The following is an 18,619-nucleotide window of genomic DNA, read 5'->3' on the forward strand; positions in this document are numbered from 1 at the left end:
AGTGCGAGCCGCCCTTACCTCCCCGTTGGTGATGTTGATCGCCAAATAGATGTCCCCGAAGGAGCCCGACCCGATCTTCCGCACCAGCTTGTATTTGCCTCCGACAATGAACTCGGCCTTGGAGCCGCTGCTACTCGCCATGGCGAGGGGCGGCTGAGGGGCCCTCCCGGCGCCGAGAGGTTTGGGGGGAGAAAGAGGGCTCTACCGCCGCCCCGGAGGGGGGGGGGGGGGGGGGACGGGGCCGGGGGGGGAAACGTGGGGGGGGGGGGGGCAGAACAAGGCAGGCGGGTCCCCGCCGCTCAGCTCCAGCCGGGCCCCTCCGGCGGGCGCCCCCCTCCGCGGCTCTGTCCCGCTCCCTGGCCGGGTAGCACTCGGCTCTCAGAGACCTCCAGAAAAACGAGAAACGGCCACGGAGGTGCTGTTAAGGGTAGGAAAGGGCAGGGGGGAAGGGGAAGGGAACCGCGAAGCCCTCTGGCTCCGCCGGGTCCCGGCCGCCGCCGGTCCCTCACTCGGCCGCCGCCGCCATCTTGTCTCTCAACTGCTGCTATCGCAGACACAAAATGCCCCCAGCCTGCAGCCGCCGCTTCTTCACCGCGCGGGGCACGCTGGGAACGGGGCGGGGCGGCCGGCGCGCTTGCGCCAGGGTCAGGCCACCTCCCTCCCTCAGCGCGCCTGCGCGGGGCTGGCGGGCGGGGCAGGGGCGGGGCTGTGACGCGCATTCTACGCATGCGCACGCACCGCCCGCCGCCGGAGCCAACGGCCGTCGTCGCTCCTCACCCGCCCCCGGCCCGCAGCGCCGCCGCCTGCAGCTGGGCGCATGCGCGCTGGGGAGCCCGGGCCCGGGCGGAAGCGGGCGGGGAGCAGCGTGCGTGCCCTCACCCGCTTCTTAAAGGGACAGGCGGCCCCGTGCCCCGCCTGGCGGGCTTCGACTGGCTTGCCTCGAGCGCTGCCCGGCTTGGGGCTGGGAGCGGGGAGGCCTCAAACCGCGAGGCTCCCGCTGAGTCGCCCAGGTGTCCGCTCAGCCCGCCCGCCCTGGCAGCCCTCCGGGGTCAGGGAGTGCCTGGCTAGCCGGGCGGCTGCCCTTGCCAGCTGCGAGGTGGCTGTCGGGGTGAGGGAGTGGGAGATAAAGCTGGGTCAGAGTCACCGCCGTGACGCACGCTTCATGTCTCTTTCTGTGTGGGGTTGTGTCTGGGCTGCTGGCGCTGATTCAAGGTTCTTGTTAAACCGCAGGCCCCGCTCTGTGTGTGCGTTAGCACTCCGCGTTTGTATGTAAGAATCCACAACAACCTGTCCCTGTCCTCCCGCAGCACCCGGGCCCTGCGGTATCTGCAGCCTGGCGGGTTGCAGGCCTGAGCTGAGGGACTGGTGGCGCCTTCCCCGCTCCTGTACACACGACATCTGCTTCATTACCCTTCCCTGCTCGGCCTGCTGCGTCCGATTTATCCCTCTGACCTTCAGCCTCGGCCCGCTCGGATTGCGGTGTGCAGCACTGCGGATCCCAGACAGGCTGCATGCATCTCCTCCTGGGGTTTCTCAGTGCAGGTGCCCCTCACAAGGACCACACCATGGGCAGAGCCACCTGTCATGGCCACCTCTTGGCCCTGCAGCCCCCTGCCTTCACGTGGCTGTTACACACAGCTCCTCTCCTTCCCCAGATCGCTTTGACCCAGCAACTCATGCTCCAGGAGCTGTTTCTTGCTGTCTGTCAAAACCGAGATCTCCTCTGTTGCCCCCTTGCTTGGTGCTGTGAGTTTTTCCTTTGCAGGAACACAAAACTGTGAATTCCCGGTGACTCATCATCATTCCCTGTCAGAGCAGCTTCTTCTGCTGTGCAAGCCTACATTTGGGAAATGATTCAGTCTGCAGGAGAAAGAAATGAGCTACAGTAATTCAGCTCATGTAGGTAGAAGGAAAGCCTGCTCAGGGTGTCTGTTTTTAAGGGAGGCAGTCTGCCTTCCAGCTTGCCCGGCACACCCAAAGCCATATGAATAATAAAGTTTGATTTTGACTGCTCTATGCACAGATTTCTTTGAATAGCTAACTAGTTTGGATAAAACTGAGATTAAGAGGTCCACGTTGGGACACTGCTATTATCTGTAGGAAGTTGTTCATGTAAAGGTAGAGAAGTCCTCTTAACAGAACAGCATCCACACAGTGATAGAGGCTTTTATTGCACTCACCATGTTGCTTTCTAGCTTGGCAAAGGCACTGTGATACAAACACTTTCTGCCTGTACAAGTGCAAAAAAGTCCTGGCTCCTGTCCATCTCACTGTTAGGCAGCGAGGAAAGTCTGTGATTTGCGTTTCTTCCTGAGGTGGACTCAGTCAGCTACAGGATGACTCCATAGTGAGAGACCAGGAGGAATGGAAAGGGAAGACTAGCAGCCAGCAATGTCCTGCAATTGGAGAAAAAAAGAACTGCAAATATCAGCCCCAAGGTCCCCTTGTGTTTTAGGGACCTTAGATCCAAGGCTTTACTACAGGTCTTTCCACATCTTCAATACAAATAAAATGTGAAGGACTCGAAATCAGCCTGAACTGTGCCAGATTGAAAATGATGCTCTGAGAGCAAGCTAGCCTCCAACTCATTCCCACCTCGGTTCTGTCAAGGAGCATTTGCGCAAGCAAGAATATCTGCACTCTTGTCACTCAAAGGGAATGTGGATCTTGTGCGGAGGAGCTCAGATACATTGCACACTAGTTAAGGGGGCTGGAGTTTCAAGGGCAAATGAGGTATCTAAACATCACACTCATTTCTAAAATCAGAGCCCCTGTGTCCTCAGTTGCCCTCAGACTGCTGTTGATGCTGATTTGCAGACAGCTTAGGACTGATGTGCACTTAGCGGCCTTCGGGGTTTTGTTGGTTTTAATGGTTGCTTTGGATGGGATTTGAGCTGTTTGGAGGCGTTCGGTTTGAGTCACGTATCCTTGGAGGAGCTGGAAAAACAGGTCTGCAGCTCCTGGCCATTAAATAGACTACGCCTGGGTACTCAGGAGAGCAGGATCTGCTGGGCTATGCAATGCTGCCACCTCCTGCCTGCCGGGGGACATCCCTGTGTCCAAGGGACACTGCCGGTGCCTTGACCCGGGGAATATCACACGGGACCTCGACTGGCCCAGCTGAGCCCCGTGCAAACACACCCGGGCACACACCTTCCCCCAAATGTGTGCCGTCTAGGTGGGTGTTGTGCAGAAGAGGTGGCCTGAAATAATTTGGTATATTTTGTCTTTTGCTATTTTTAACACGCATTCACTAATGGGTCCTGCAGGAGAGGAGGGGGGAATGGGGGGATTCAAAGGAGGATCAGTCTAAGCAATGTGGGAAGGGCTGCAGGACAGGCTGGAGGATAGCAGAGAGAGGGCAGAAGTCAGCCAGCAGAAACCAAGCTAAAATCAGAATACAGAAGAGAAGAAAGACCTACCAGCAGAGCTGCAGCTCCACCACCCCTGGCCGGGAGCACTAAGGATACCCGTGAACACCCTCCTGCACTGGCACCGGGAGTGTGGGGAAAACCTCCACCCCATCTCCAGCTCTGGATGCTCCATGAAGGAAGAGCTGGAAAGCCCCACGTGCCAGCATCCCACTGTTTGCCACGCCAAGATGACCTCAGCCTGTTTCCCATTTCCTCACTCCTGTGGTTGCAGGCTACACCTGTTTTTGGGCTGGGGACACCATGTTGGATCCTACCTTTTAGGTTTAAGTCTCATTGGCTCCGGGGATCCGTTTAAGTCTCCACAAGGAGTAGCAAGGAGAGCTTTGTTCAGTTTCAGAGAAGAGGGAAGGCACGTGTATTTCTGGGTAGGCAGATTTAAACCCAGTGAACAAACAACACTATCAGAGCATAAGGTTGGAGGAGACTCACAGCCTGATGGATCCTAGATGTCCAGAAACTGATCAGATCTGGAGGTGGGTCTCACCTTGTGTGGCATCCTCCCCCCATGTGAGGATGAAGTCTACCTGCGCAAGAGCTTTTGCTGGTTTTTATTTTTGCCAGTGGATCTGTTTGGTCTTGATGCCACAGTACAGGAAAATTCCCCTCCTAGAGCCTTGCAGAAAACCACATCCTATGGCACCACGTTTGGGGGATGCCTCGCTGAGCGGTGACGATACTGGCAGTCTGAAAGCTGTCTGCCCTTGCAGACATCCTCTGCCTTGGGGTTTGTGTCCTGAGTCTTTAAGAAAGCACAGAAATTGGTGAAGACAAACACAAACAGTACCAAGATCCGTACAAACGTAAACCCCATGGAGATACCAACTGGATTTAAAATTATATCAATTATGATGTACTGAAAATATAAGTTGTGAGGGGATTTTTAGGCTGTGGTTGGTTCAGCTGTCCAAGCCTACAGAAAATTTTCCTAATGTTTCTCTTGGTGTTTTCTCTGGTTAATGTTCTGCCAGACTGGTGACTTGAATGGCTCAAGGAGTTCTAAGGGGACAGTGCAAGGGTTGTCCCCTGTTGGCAATGATATGCTGTCAGCCAAAACACCAAACAGGAGCGGTCAGGTGGGAAAACTGAAGAAACACCTCCTGCTGCCTGGAAGGGTGTACCCAGGAGAGAACATGAGAGTCATTGAATTCAGTGCTAACAGGGAGAACACCAGCCTCAGCACCACCACCAAAGAGGATGGGGTGAACTTGGACAGCTAAAGCATCCACAAGCTGTTCTTTAGCTCCTGTTCATTATTATTTTTCACATCTTTCAGGGTCATTGAGACAATGAAAATACGTTTATAGCTGCACCACTTGATAAAGTGAAAGGAATAAATCCCCTCTCTTCCCTTTCCATAAGATAGGTCAGAAGTCCTGCTGCACAACCAAGCCTCCAGTGTGACCAGCTCTCCTTGATCCCAGTGTTGCTCATCCTTTATTTGTGCTTGCTTTGCAACTGAGCATCTCCAAACCCCTTAATTTGATCCCAGCAAAGGAGTGTTTTCAGTGTAATAAACCAGCTGTTTGACGCAGCACTGATGGAGCAGCATCCTCTTTCCATGCTTGTAACTGTGTCAGCAAATACGTACTGCTGTGAAGTTGGAGCAGGAGGCAACTGCTCATCCTCCTGGGCAGCAGGGATATCCTGGGCTCCTGTCTAAAGGCTCCTGAGGAGGGAGGAACAGTGAAGTGACAAGCTAAGCAAAGTCATGCTTGAAAAAGTCAAAGGGCATGCAGTGCCTTGGCTCCAGAGCAGTCAGTTCGTGTTCAGGTCAAGGTGTAATCTCAGAGCCTCTCTGGAGTGGAGCTGCCATCATCCAGAGCTTTCTTCCTGCTGCTGCAGGTAGGACCTAGGAGCACCAGGGATGCACACCCTGAGCACTCTGCAATACAGACCACAACGGGCAAAGTTATGGAAGTTACGGACAGCAAAGGGCAAAGTTACATGGCACAGCTGAGCTAGGCTGACAGATCCCATGCCCTGCCGAGAGGAAGAGTCCTGCTCACTCCTGGCCACTCACTCTACCAGTCTGGCCCCTTTCTGAGCTGATGCACCTCCTGACCTGGCAGGAGACAATTCCCTTGTTTTGCCAGGCTAGTTTTCTGATGGTTTAGGGAATCAGATTGTCTCATGGCAAAGTCCAAAAAAGCTGGACCTGATGCAAAGGAAAAAGAAAAGTGGAATCAGCAGAAACCCAAGACCTTCAGAAGTAAAGCTACTATCTTTTGTCTTTTGGCTCATCCCTCCAACCACCTAGCACTAGCCCCTCTCCAGAGGGACATGTTTGCCCTGTGTACTCTGTGTAGCCAAGAAAAAGCAAGGTCCGTACCTTCAGCCCAAGGTCTTGTCTCTCTCTGGTGTTTAGTGTTTCAGAGAGATGGAGAAGCCAAGGCGGTTTTGCGCCCAGTTTTTCCTGTAAGTGAGCAAACCCTGGATGCACAAGCTGAGACACCACCAGTGGGTTTCACTGAGTCCTGGGCAGCCAAGGTCATCTCAGTATTTCTTTGCTCTTTGGCAGGAGGGGCAAGTGAGCTTCTGCCATGGCTGAGGGATTTGTGTTTTAAATTAGATCTGGGTTGCAGGTTCATAGACACAGCAGGTTGCTTGTCTGGGGCACCCATTCTGCTCTAGCATCTCCTCATGCTCCCCCTGCCCACACCATCACACCAGCAGTGTGCCCTTCACGAAGGGGCCTTTGCCCTCCCCCCTGAGCCCATGGGCATTGGCTTTGCACTGACCTTAGCTGATTCTCCATCCAGCTATTTTTAGCAGAGCTTACGGCATTTGGGAAAATAGCTGGAGAGGAGCAGCTTGTGCCAGTAGGAACCAAACCAGGCTTGTGCTGGGACGCCACGTGAGGTAGCTCACCTTTGGACGGTCCTGTCTGCATACCTGAGGACACCTCATGTGGTGGCTTTGCCACCCATCTGGCCAAACCCTGCTCCCCTGCAGGTGACTCTGGCAGAGCGGGGTGATGTGGGGCTCACCAGGGCATTGCAGTGGGGTGGGAGGGATCTGGTTCTTCCACATTCCTTGGGCAATGTCCTGCCTGACACCCACCCACACCAAGGGCATCCACAGGCACCAAAGAGGTGGCCCTCTGCCAGGGCCACTTGTCCCTGCCCTCCTGCTGCTCCCTCCCCTGTGCTGTCAGGGCCAGTCATGGGGCTGCATGGAGCCAGCCCAGGGAACTGGTCCAGGTTGAAAATAACTCTGTTTTTCTGGAGCAGTCTGACACCGGCTGCATTTGCCAGGCTGGCTCTCAGCACAAAGCTTCAATGCCAGTTCTGGCACAAGGCAAGAGGCACCATTATTTTTGGCAAGGGTGCCTGCTTCAAGTGTTCGCACATAACCCTCAGAAAGTTGGCATCCCTTGTGGTCCAGGGTTACAGCCAGCACCAACGACGCCTTATTGCATCAGAAAAGACATAAGCAGCCATGCCGTGTCTGACCCAGATCCTGGGATTTCATCTCTGGCACTGCTGCACGAGAAGGGCAAGGCTGGGGCGAGCCTTCTCCACTTATGCCAAACCCTTGCATTTGACCACATCGTGTCTCCAGATAGACCCCATCATCCACAGCCACGACAGTGTGGATGTGGCATTATGCCTTGCTTGTCCTGCAGCAAAGAAGGGACATGGAGAGCCCTGGAGCTGGGGCACAGCTCTGGCCAGGTCCGCAGAGCACGGCTGGGGCAGTGGGACAAATATTCTTGCAGTGCTTGAATTGAACCAAAGGTATCGGGGTCTGGGGAGAAGGTGTCCATAAGCTAACAGCACCATTTCCAAGCCTTGCAAGAAGTTAGAGGGGAATTCTGCAGTCTGGGACATTCTTGGCTGGAGGGAAGGTTGTTTTAAGTACTGCAGGAAAAGGGGGATTTTCAAGTAATTTTTATGATTCATAGGAAATGCCATTAGTGCACAGCTGAAGCTCTACCATTGAACTTGTTCCCTGGAAGACTCTTTCCTGCAGTTTCTCTAGTGATCATGATTGCCAAGCAGCAGTGTCTGCAGGCTGCTTGGATTGCCCCAGCTCTGCTGCAAAGCTCAGGCTACCGACCCAGGCAAAAAGGTTGAGACACGAGATCCCTAAAATTTCTTTCTTGATGGAGCTTACCTGATTTCCTTTGAGATACCTTGTTTTACTTTGCCTTAACTGTGTATGGCCACAAGATTTCTAAAAGTAGGTTCCTTCCCTAATCCGGTGCCAAGAGGCTGTGCAGCTCCAGAAGTGTTTGTAGGGAGATGAAGGAACTGCAGCTCCTTTCCTTTGGCACAATCGCTAGAGACAATTTGCTGAACGGGGGTGAAACCGAAGTCCAAACTTTGCAGTGATGTCAGACTTGAAATTGCTTTGGGTACTTGAGCAGATGCACTGGGAGGTGAGGCGAGAGACTCTGAAGAAGTCAGGGGCCAAAAAAAGATGTAAATGGCAGCACAGCTGATTCACTGCATGCCAAGTGCTACGGATAAGGCTTCAGCAGCAGTTTCTCCGGTGCTTTTGAATTAATTACCCTGTTAGTGCAGAGTACTGGTATTTGGCATCCAGGGCACATTTCCTCTGTGAGACAGCTTAAATCAGTCAGGTTCAAATCATTGAAGTGAGTCTCCTCTGACACAAAATAATTCAGCTTGTGGATGATGGCTGATACACCTTGAAGTAAATCTTCCCCTTAAATATAATTTCTTGAACCATTTTAGGGAACATGGGGTCTATACATGCCACGTGCTGTGGTTTAGGATGCCAGGGAGGATAAGAGGAATAAAAGCAGCTGGTGTAGAGTGTCTGCTGCTGCAGTAGCAGAGCAAGAGCCTGGAGTGTGGGATGTGGCCAGCTCGGTCTCGTCTGCCCAGCGCAGGTTTGGCTGTGCTGGGTGACACTGCTGCTCTCCAGTGGCCAAAGCCAGCTGAGCACAGTCCACCCCTCTTCTTGGGGTGCTCTGGATGTCCTTACACATTGCAGGAAAAATAACACAGAGCTATGAGCAGAGGCTGTGTTGCCTGTCCCCCAGGCCCCTCTGCAGCAGGGATGCTCCCTCTGCCTCCCACCTCCTCTTAAGATACTTAGAGGCTGCCTTTGGATGATGTGGGACCCAATCAAGGGCTGCTGAGTCAGGTGATTTTATCGCTAACGGCATGTCATGTGGTGGCTTTTATCGGCACCTCCTCAGGGGTCATGGAGTTAGCCCTGTGGAGTCAGGGCATTACAATTCCTTCCATTTTTTTTCCAAGCAAGTTGCTTCCTCCCAAGATTGGAAAGAAAAACATGTCTGAGAGCACCCCAGAGAGCCTGGTGCAGCGGAAAAGAGCTCCATCCCTCCTGGGGATTGTTTGTAAATGTCTCTGTGATTTTTAAATCTTATATTTCCTAGGCCACCCTCCCGATTTCTAAATCCTGGGGGAATTCAAAGGAGACTAGCTCTGACGGATGCTGAGTGCTTGCCCATCTCCCAGAAGCCATGCACAAGACATGGTACTGCGATGCTACTGGGCAAACTATCCCAGGATTTGGACTCAGGCTGGAGCACCTGACTCCAGACAAATTGTAACTGGAAACCTGGGGCTCCAGCCTCTTCGTGAGCATGTCCTCCGAGGGGTAGGATCCCCTTGTGTCTTGTCCCTTCCAACAGTCACCTGCAGGCCTGAACATCTTCTCTACTCAATGGAGCAGCTTTTCATGTCATTCAAAATCTGATTCTTGTTGCGATTAAAAAACAACATGGGCTGAGAGATGCTGTTTGATTATGCCTGATTTTTTGTCTCCCCTCCTGCAAAGATCATCACGAGCTCTGGTTCATTAGCGTTTGTGAAAAGCACAAGGTGGAAAGTGCCAGATAAGGGGAAAGGCTCATCACATGTTATTGTTGCCACAGTACTGGAAATATCACTAACAAATCAGACAGCCCCTTGATGCGCAAGGCCCTGCTTCACATCTCCTCTAGAGCAGCAGTCACGCTACTGGGTCCCACTTTATTATCTGAGGAGCAGATGAAAAGGGTGTAGGGTGTCCCGCTTTAATGCTCTTGAGAGTGAGCTCTTTCAAGGGCTCTTTTGTTGATGGGCCTTTGGCTAATTTTAGCACCAACGAACAGCAGCTCAGCACAGCTCAGGAGAGCAGGGGCTGCAGTTTTGCAAAAGCAAGTGTCCTTGTTAAAGGCTCCAGCCAACATGTAGGTAGCCACAGAAAACGGCTCTGCAGGATCTCTCGGGCAGCCCTGAGCTCTCCATGCCCATGCTCCAAACCAGCCAGGGATGTGCCAGCTTCAGCCTCAGAGCTGAGTGGCAGCAAGACCCTGCGGGCACAGCTTAACTGGGGCTCTGTGGCACTGCAAGGCAGCTTTCGGCCATGGCTTTTTCTGGCCATAGACTGAACTGCTGCCCGCTGCTCAGAGGCACAGGGCCAGACGTCTGGGTGCCCTGGGAAGTAGCTGGGTGTCTTGAAGAGTAGGGGGCTTTGCTGGTGCCCGCGATGCAAATCTGGGAGCAGCACCAGCTAGGTGCAAACCTCCCTTCTGCTCTGCACTGACTGCAGCTCTGGCACAAGCTCCCTCTGCGTTGTCCTCTGCCTAGGGGGAGCAGCAGGCTGGTTCCTGCTGCTGAGCGGGGGGGCACCTCTGACAACCCAGGACCAGATTCATCTGCAGAGCAGCTTCATGGTGGGAACACAGCCCTGCTAATCACTGCTCTGTGCCTGGTCTTGTTAGCATTGCGACTGGGTGAAAAAACTGGTGTTTTATTTATCACTGCGTGAGGCTCCGGGTGCAGAGCTCTCACACCCGTGCTCCTTTCTGCATCCATCTGCTTTGGGTCGGTCTGTGAGGCCACATTTGTGTGGTGGTGACTGACGCCTGGCAAAGGAATGTCACACAGCAAGGATGCCTCACCCTGATTACAGGTGCTGCTGGTTTGATCCAAAGCCCACTAGCACCTGGGGAGCAGATTGAAATCTCATGTGACTCAGGCACAGGACTTATCACCTCTCTCCTAAGTGAGGCAGTTCCCTTGCTCTCCCAAGGTCCCTTGTGATCCTGCCTCCAGAAGGACACAGAGTCTGCCAGGTCTCCAGAGGAGGGGAAGGTGTGTGGTGCTGAGCCATGGCTCCCCACAGCAAGTCTGTGCTACCCAGGCTGATGGAGCCAGGCTTCTAGGACTGGCATGCAACCTGCTGTCTGAGACAGGCAACTTACATCACTCTGAAGCTTCTCAAGAAAATTCAGACTTGTGGGACCTGCCTCCCCTCTGCAGGGAAACAAAAAATGGCCTGAGGTCAGAGGGGAAGAAATGAGTGTTTGTCATTTACCCAAGGGTGGACCCGCCACAGCCATGCGGTGCAGCAGGTGACAGCATTTCTCTGTCCTGTGCCACTGCTGGCCAAAAGGTGAGCGATGCATCCAGAGCATCCCTTGAATGCTGCAGCATGAACTGCAGCAGCAATGCATGAAGTCAAAACAGGTGCCAGGTCCTGGTTGGGAGCTCTCTGCCAGCCTTGGCACTGGATGTCCTCAGCATCTCTGTGCTGCTGTACCAGGATCATTTCTCATGGCAGGTTGGGGCAGATGCTACAAAAAGGATCATTCCCCCCTAGGTGTCCTGTTCAGTTCCCAAGGGTCAAGTAGCTTCCAGAGTGACCTACACTGTGACTGGTGTGTTCAGTGTCTGGAGCACATGAAGTCCTGTCAGTCACCTCTTCAAAAAACTATCCTGAAAACCAGTGCTTCTAAAAATAGAAATTTCTCCTTGCTTCACCTCTGCTGGACCCTCTCTCATGCAACAGAGGAGACAGACCGGAGTCAGATCTTCCCATTAAAGCTGATGGTGTCACATCTCTGTACCCAGCAGCTGGTACCTGGCTTCTGAGGACTGGTGCATTGCAGGGAACTCCAGGCACATGACAGCATCCCTCTGTGTGCCCTTGCTGTGAGGTTTGCCTTATCACCCCAGGGAACTGGAGACAATGTTCTGAAATCTCCAAACTCAGACTGAATTCAGTAGTGCTGCCTGTGTGTCACAGTGATCAGATCATATCATCAGACCATGTGGCAGCAGGCAAACAGAAGACACTACAGTCAGCTGCTGTGTCCGAATAACCAGCTCCTGCCACCTCTGCGCTGATTACAACTCCTGCAAGCATTAAGCAGCGGAGACATGCACGCAGAGGTGCAGGCTGGTGAAAGAGGCGGGACTGAATCCTAACAAAAGAACTTTTTAAAATTTTTTTGTGACCAGGACATGTGTTGTGGTTTCCATGAATTCCCAGACTCTTTTCCCCTCCTCTGTCTCAAGGACATCACCAGACAGCTGTTAACAGCAGAAGTATTTGCTTTCGTTAGGCTGTATGCTGCCTGAAATCCAGAGGAGTCCAGGCAGAGGGATGTTCCCCATGGTGAGTCATTCCAAAAAGCACTTGAAGAAAAATAGTGAACTTCAGTTGATCATCATCAACAGTTCTCTTAAACCCAAAGGGAGCGGGAACATCTTTGTGATGGCAGGACTGGTCTGGCACACGGCACAGGTGGGGCTGAGCCCCATGTGGGGCAGCCTTCCTGCAGAGCCTGTGGCCAGAGCAGCCCAGGCTGCCCTTGGGTGAGGAAGCAGTGTGCCATGTTCCCAGGGAGCTGCCCGGTCTGTGGCTTCATCTCAGGGCAGCAGTTTGACAAAATGTCAGAGCCACGTGACAGCTTATCTAGGCCAATATCCTGGCTCCAGCTGTGGCCCATGGCAGAGGTTTACAGAGGCACAGAGCAAGGGCACAGCAAGACTTCCTGAGAATAGTCCCTGAGCTCCCACCAGTCCTCCAGCCTCAAGGAAGAGATGGTGGTTCTTTGTATTTAATAACCCAAAGGATTTTTCTTCCATGAATTCATCCAGTTCCTGTTTAAATGCTTTGCATCTGTCACATCCTGTGGCAAGTTGCTCCTCGCTCTAACTATACATTGCACCAAGAACCACTTCCTTTTCCTTGTTTTAAACTTCCCTCCAGGTAGTTTCGTTTGGAGCTTGTACTCCTGCACTGGAAGAGATGGTGAGTAATCACCCCTCCACACCCTCAGATGCCTCCCAAGACGGTGCAGATCTGTATCACACCCCTTTCCATCATTCCTTTTCATGTCCATGGAACTGTCCCTCATATAGAGGCTGCTCTGGAGCTTGGGGCATTCCTGCCTCCCTTCTCTGAGCCTCCTCTGTATCCTTCTTGAGATGGATGCAACGGGCAGAGCCAAACCCACACGCAACCTCCTGAGCATGGGCACATTGCCGGCTTATGCAGTGGCAAAGCATCCTTTCTCGTCTCCTGTTTCTTTCCTACTCACTTGCAGGGAATTTTCTGTTTTCTTTGCTCCAAACATTTTGGAAACATCATTTAGCACTAGCCCCAAGATCTCCTTGCTGGGAGGAGACGCACCAGTCAGGGCCCATCACCGGGCTACCAGCGTTAAGACAGCTTTGTGTGTCTGTTCTGCCTTCACCTGAGTTTCTTTGGCCACCTTGCTGTCCCACCGTTCGGGAGGATGAACCTGGCAGCTCCTGGCAGCCTGCCCTTGTCTGCTCTGCTCTGAAGAGCTCAGTGCTGGTGGCAAACATGGGCACTTTGCTATCTCTGCCCTTTTTCAGATCATTTCTGGACACACTCAATGATCCTCCGTGGGTAACATCCCTTTGCTGTGAAAACTGACCCTTCGCTTCAGCCCTTCCTTCCCTGCCTGTAACAACTGATCTGCCTGGCAGCTCTTTCCCGTCTCTGTCCTGTACAGCACTGTGTCCCCAAGGGTCTGTGGTGGGAGGCCTGGCTGGCCATCTCGCTGGACAGCCCACGTGAACCTGGTTTCATTCCCCACATCCTTGCTGGATGTCCCAGTGATCCCCCTTGGCCAGAGCAGGACCCAAGGCTGGGCAGAGAAGTCTCTAACTGGAAGGGCTCAAGGCTGGTGGCTCTCCACCATCATCGTGCCTATGCAGCTGGGGCGTAGGCTGGTGAGTCAAGGCGGGTGGAGGAACTGGAGCTGGCATCTCATCTGCACATATTAATAATGGTGACGTCCTTCTGACGCTGCAGTCATCTTGAGGCTGGAGGGCAGGAGATGAAGTATTGGCTGCTGACACACAGCGGAGCTCTGCTTTCAGCCGTGGTGACTGACGGGCAGAACATGCCTCCACTGGGCGCTGCCTCTTTGGCAAGAAGCCCCATGTTGCTGGAGCCAGGATAACCAGACAGGAACGGGGGGGCTGAGCTGTACCCCGGGGTCTGGGCAGGTGCTGCCCAGGCTGTGCAGGAGGCTCTCCTCTCAGCTGCCAGACTTCAGTGCCACCGGCATGTGGGACTCCTGGCCATTGTTTTGTGTTCCACAGTATTCACTGATGGGGTTTTCCCACAGCAAACTCCTCCCCAGAAAAATATCCTCCTTGCTAAGACATGAGGAGGTGGGTAGAGGAGGACATGTAGGCAACACCGTGGGCTGGTCCTGCAGCCTCTCTGCTGCTTCTGGACCTCTCCTTCCACCTCAGCCTCTTTTCACCGCTTCTGAGTTTGTTTGGCCACATCTCTCGGTCTTCTCAGCCTTGGCATGTGGCAGCCTCACCAGCACTGACCTGCCAGGTCAGACCACCATTCACACCAGGCAGCTGCCTACCTGCAGCTCTCCACAGCTGCCAGTGGAAATGCCTGGTTCTCCCTGCTTGGTTGTTTATCTGCTCATGAACTGAAGATCTCCGGCATTAGGCTGCTCCCCTGAAAAGCCGCTTGGCTGTGGTCTTCTCCTGCACAAAGCTTGGGGGCTACCCACCCCTGCCCTCCCTCCCTCCCGGCAGTGCATGGAGCTGGTGGCCTATGGCAAGGTCTTTGCTTCAGGTGACCTTACTATGCTGTGAAACACAGCACAGCGGCTGAGGTTCCTGGGCTGGGTTTCTGCCTTCAGTAGTGAATCAAGCGCATGATGATCCCTCTCAAGGTGGCAGCTGTTACACTTGCCTGTGGTGGAGACACAAGCCCTGTCATGGCAGAGGCACTCCCTGTTGCGTCAGTGGAACAAGGGATGGAGAGCTTGCACACAGACTGGCTTGACAGCTTCAAAGGGCTGCTCTTGCCTCCCTCCCACCCTTTGTTTCTCTCTCAAGCAAGAGAAGTCAGCTCCTGCAACATCTCCCGCACAGGCAGCAGCTGCTGTGGTGACTCCAAGAAGAACCACTCTTGCAAGAATTTGCCTGGATGAGCGGGTGCTGGTGGGACTCCAGAGGCACCTGATAGCAAAGGTGATGGTGAATCTCGAGGGGATGCACCTCTGCTTATCTTCTTGTGCCCTCACCGTGCATAGGGGAGCAACTGCACCCAGGGGTGGGGTGACAGCAGTGGGGTGCCTGAGTGCCCTGGGCGTGTGGGTGGCCCAGGACAAAAGCGTGGTGTGCTGCTGGGAGGAGGTGGTGGTCACGTGGAGCTCCAGCTCCACGGGTGGGTGGCTGTAATCACTTAGCAGGAGCAGAAACTCTACAAAGTCAGGCAGGGAGAAGATGTTGGTTTGATCAGTGGAAATGGCTAATTAGCATAAACCACCAGAATTTTCTAAATACTTCTTATCTCTCTTGTGTCTCGTTACTCCTCACGGCAGGCAGAAGATGCTCGGTGGGATAGCGCGCCTGCCCTGTGGGATGCTTTGCACAAGGAGTGTTGTCATTGGCACTGCCCTGTGATGGGGTGTCACTGGCTCCAGCTGGGTCTGGGCTGTCCTGGAAACATTTGTCCTTCCTCCCAGAGCAGCAAAGTGCTGCAGATGCCTCCATCCTCCCTGGCACCCCTGCCCAGGTGCCCACGGACTGTGCACACCTCTGCGTGCTGCTCAGCCATGGCTTTCCAAGCCGGGCCAGGCCAGAGGCAGCGACTAAGTGCCTGTCCTGCTCACAGGTTTGGAGACACCAGCCTCCAGGAAGGGCCAGGTGCACGTGTCCTTGATGGGCAGGGATGGGACACCTTGCAGACCACAGCTCTTATGAAATAACCTGTTTGCTAACTGAATAATTGTGCTCTCCAGCAAACTGTTATCCTTCACCAGCAGAGATACCAGCAAGAAAAGCAGCCACCAGCATCCATGCATTAATGGAAGGAAGAAAAGAATAAATATCAATACTGCTTGGTCTGTTGAGCAAGAGATGGCAGAGGGCTCCAGCAGAGCACTGCTCCGCACTGGTCCTGAGAGCTGGCACTGTTGTCTGGACAGAAAGGCAGCTACCTCAGCCTTCAGTGCCCTCAAAACAGCATCTGGTTTTCTCCTCAAGCTGTCATCACTATCAGCTGGCTCAGCTGGTAACAGGGATGTGGGACAGATGGGTGAAAGGCCCAGAGTCACCAGCCCTGGGAGAGAAATGGAGATCTTGGGGTAGGAAAAGCAATTCAAGGCAGCAGGGAATCTGCGGGGAGAGGGAAGTACCACAGAGGCTGGTGGACATGAAGCTTCAAGCACTAAAATGTGGACAGAGGAGACCTGAGGGGCTGTAGCCTCAGCAAGGCTGAGAGGGGCTGAAACCTCCTCCACAAAGGAGATCTGCCTAAGACCCATAAATAATCCCCTCAGAAATAAAGAGCTGACTCAATTTATTCCACCTGGATCAAATTCTATCTGCTTATTTTTAGGCTGTGCTTCTCCTCTTGGTGCAGGCATTGCCCCTCCAGCCATGAGGCTGGAGCCTGCAGCTCCTTCCAGACCTCTGGAGATAACACAATTCATACTTGCTTAGAAGCAGGTGCAGCCCTGACCGAGTACATGGATGGGGTTATCCCAAGCAGGTACACACTGCCCTCCTTCCCTCCCATGGAGGCTTTAAGCACAGGTTACATTAGCCAGGAAGGAAAGAAAGAAGAGGAAGGAATGACACCTATGTGGTTTTTCAGGAGTTGCTCATGCTGGGATAAAGACCTTCCATTTCATGAGTGTTTTCCTCCTTTCTCCACACCTCAGCTCAAATTCCCCTGCTTTCCACAGCATGCACACGCAATGGTGTTGGAGGCAAATTCCACTTCCTAGAACTGCAGTGTGGGAGGAAGTTTTGCAATTAGGACACACCTGCAAGTACATTCTTGGGCTGCAATTTTTTCCCCCGTGTTTTCATTTCCACCGCGAATGGCTGATAGCGGCGTGTGGTCACAAAGTCCTTTCAAGACTGGAAAGAAATCCAAAGAACAGTAATAATGCAAAAGATTAAATAGAGGAAATGTTACTTTCCTGTGCAAACCCGCTGCTTGGAGAGGAACCCCCGCCTGTTCTTATTAGGCATAGCCTGAACTGTTGTGCTTTGCATGGCTGGAAGTTGTGTTTATTTTCTGTGTGAGCCCTGCCTAACTCACAGCTTGTCTGGTGTGTTCCCAGAGAGCCCCCTGATGGCTTTAGCTTTCATCCAAATAGTCTGAGCTTTAACATTTTGAGGAGCTAGGAAAATGCTTGTCAGCCTTCCAGGAGCCAGCAGAAGTTTGGGGTGAGATGTTGAGGGAAAATAACCACCTTTTTGGCTGAGATGGTACCTTCTCCCTGGGTGGCTGCGTACACGCTGGGCGGCCACATGAGCTTAGCTCAGGCAGCTGGCAGCCTCCTGCCCTGCAAACCTGCCTCCCTCTTGCTGATGCTTTTACTACAATGCCTGTTTGGAGCCAGAGCCCAGCACCATCAAGCAGGTGTTCCTCCAGCCTTTGAACTGGGCCTGTGGTCATCACACAAGGAGTGTCATGGGGGTACCTTGTTCTACCAGCAGCTTGGGGTTGTGTTTTTTATTTAGATAGAAGAGCTGGCAGAGCGTTCCTGCTGTGGCAGTGGGTATGAAGATGGCCGGGCAGATCCGTGGAGGTGGCTCACCCTTGCTCTGTGAGAAACATCCTGTAACAACAGGTTTGCAATGAGGTTACACAAACCTGGGTCTGTTCTGGGAGAAGGCAGTCCTGCCTCCCTGCTGCCCTCCGCAGCGGCTGCAGGGTCCCACGCACAGTCCCATGCGCAGTCCCATGCCCTGCCACTGCTTGCCAGGTTTTGTCAGGCTGGGAGTGCTGGCTTCCCACAAGAGTGTGAAATGCCAAGAGTGCCAGGGGACAGCCCACCCTGCTGGGACCCTTTAGCTTGGCATAACCTGAGCACAACGCCTCGCCCTGGGACACAAACAATTCTTCTTGACCAGCTGGCACCTATTTGCTTTTCCCTTGTAAGGAGAGCCAGACCAGGGAAGCCAGCCTACTCTCACGCCTCCCTGGGGAGCTCTGGAGTGGTGACAGTCCTGTGACACTGCTCCCGCTCCCCAAGCCGCCCACGTGAGCCAAGCCGAGCCAAGCCAAGCCTGGCCGCAGCAGCCCCAGCCCTGGGGCTGGACAGAAGTGTGGGGTCAGCAGCATGGCAGGAAGGAAACGGCCATGGGGAAGGAGGTTTCAGCCACTCCCTGCAGCTCTTGGCGGCGAGGCCATCCTGCAGGGAACTTGCTGGAGCCAGGTTACCCAGCATCTGAAAAACCAGACTGGAATGGGAAATATGCCCAAGGAAACACCCATGGCATGAGCTGGTCAGGGAGAAGTGAGTGGCCAGGGATGCTGCCCTGCTGTGCCAGACCCAGTGGGGCAACAACACCATCCAAGGGCGGAATGGTGCCCTGCCAGGATTCCCTCGGCAGCTGCAGGAGCGTGGTACCTTGCCCTGGTGTGATCTGCCAAAAGATGCTGATGGCAGCAAAGTGGAGATGACGTACCTCAAGGGGCGACAGGTTTGTTGGACACAGCAGTAAGAGATCCTGCCCAGGGATGGAGCTGGGGAACTCCTGACCTGTGCGATGCCTGCACAAAGGATGCCCAGCCAGGCGTTTCGCTGCTTCAGAAAGCACCTGGGCAAGGACTGAATCCCTGCTGCCACCTGCAAGGGAGGAAGGACAACATCTGTGTCCCCAAGGCCACAGCCAGGTAAAGCCCTCACTGCCCAGCCATGTGCAGGTCTCTCTCGTGGCCATGTATCTCCCTAAATCCATATGGCGTGGGACAGCCTGGGAACCATTCTCATGCGATGGCTTTACCCCAGCCAGCCACCCAGCCAGGGGACATTGCCGTGCGTTGGCTTCTTCTCCAAAGACCTGCCTGGGCATTAATACTTCTGCCTCTTCCCATCCTTCGCTCTTCCTGCCACGTTGCTGCCCAGCTCATCCATCTGAAACCATTCCTGTGTGGTGCAGCATCCC

At 53.8% G+C, this 18,619-nt stretch overlaps 1 protein-coding gene across 5 annotated transcripts in view; it reads right to left on the reverse strand.

Annotated features, from left to right (window-relative positions):
- Positions 1-619, reverse strand: part of CSNK1A1 (casein kinase 1 alpha 1) — a 37,185-nt gene extending 36,566 nt beyond the window's left edge. For 3 of the 5 annotated variants that reach the window (XM_037396419.1, XM_037396417.1, XM_037396418.1), the window contains exon 1: positions 19-619. In XM_037396419.1, coding sequence (XP_037252316.1) covers positions 19-141 — 123 coding nt within the window. In that variant the 5' untranslated portion in view covers positions 142-619. The remainder of the gene's footprint in view (positions 1-18) is intronic. The other 2 variants (XM_037396422.1, XM_037396420.1) reach the window with 1 other exon arrangement.
- Positions 620-18,619: the final 18,000 nt, after the last annotated feature.

The sequence above is a fragment of the Falco rusticolus genome, chromosome 8, assembly GCF_015220075.1.
Source record: "Falco rusticolus isolate bFalRus1 chromosome 8, bFalRus1.pri, whole genome shotgun sequence".
NCBI classification, from domain to species: domain Eukaryota; kingdom Metazoa; phylum Chordata; class Aves; order Falconiformes; family Falconidae; genus Falco; species Falco rusticolus.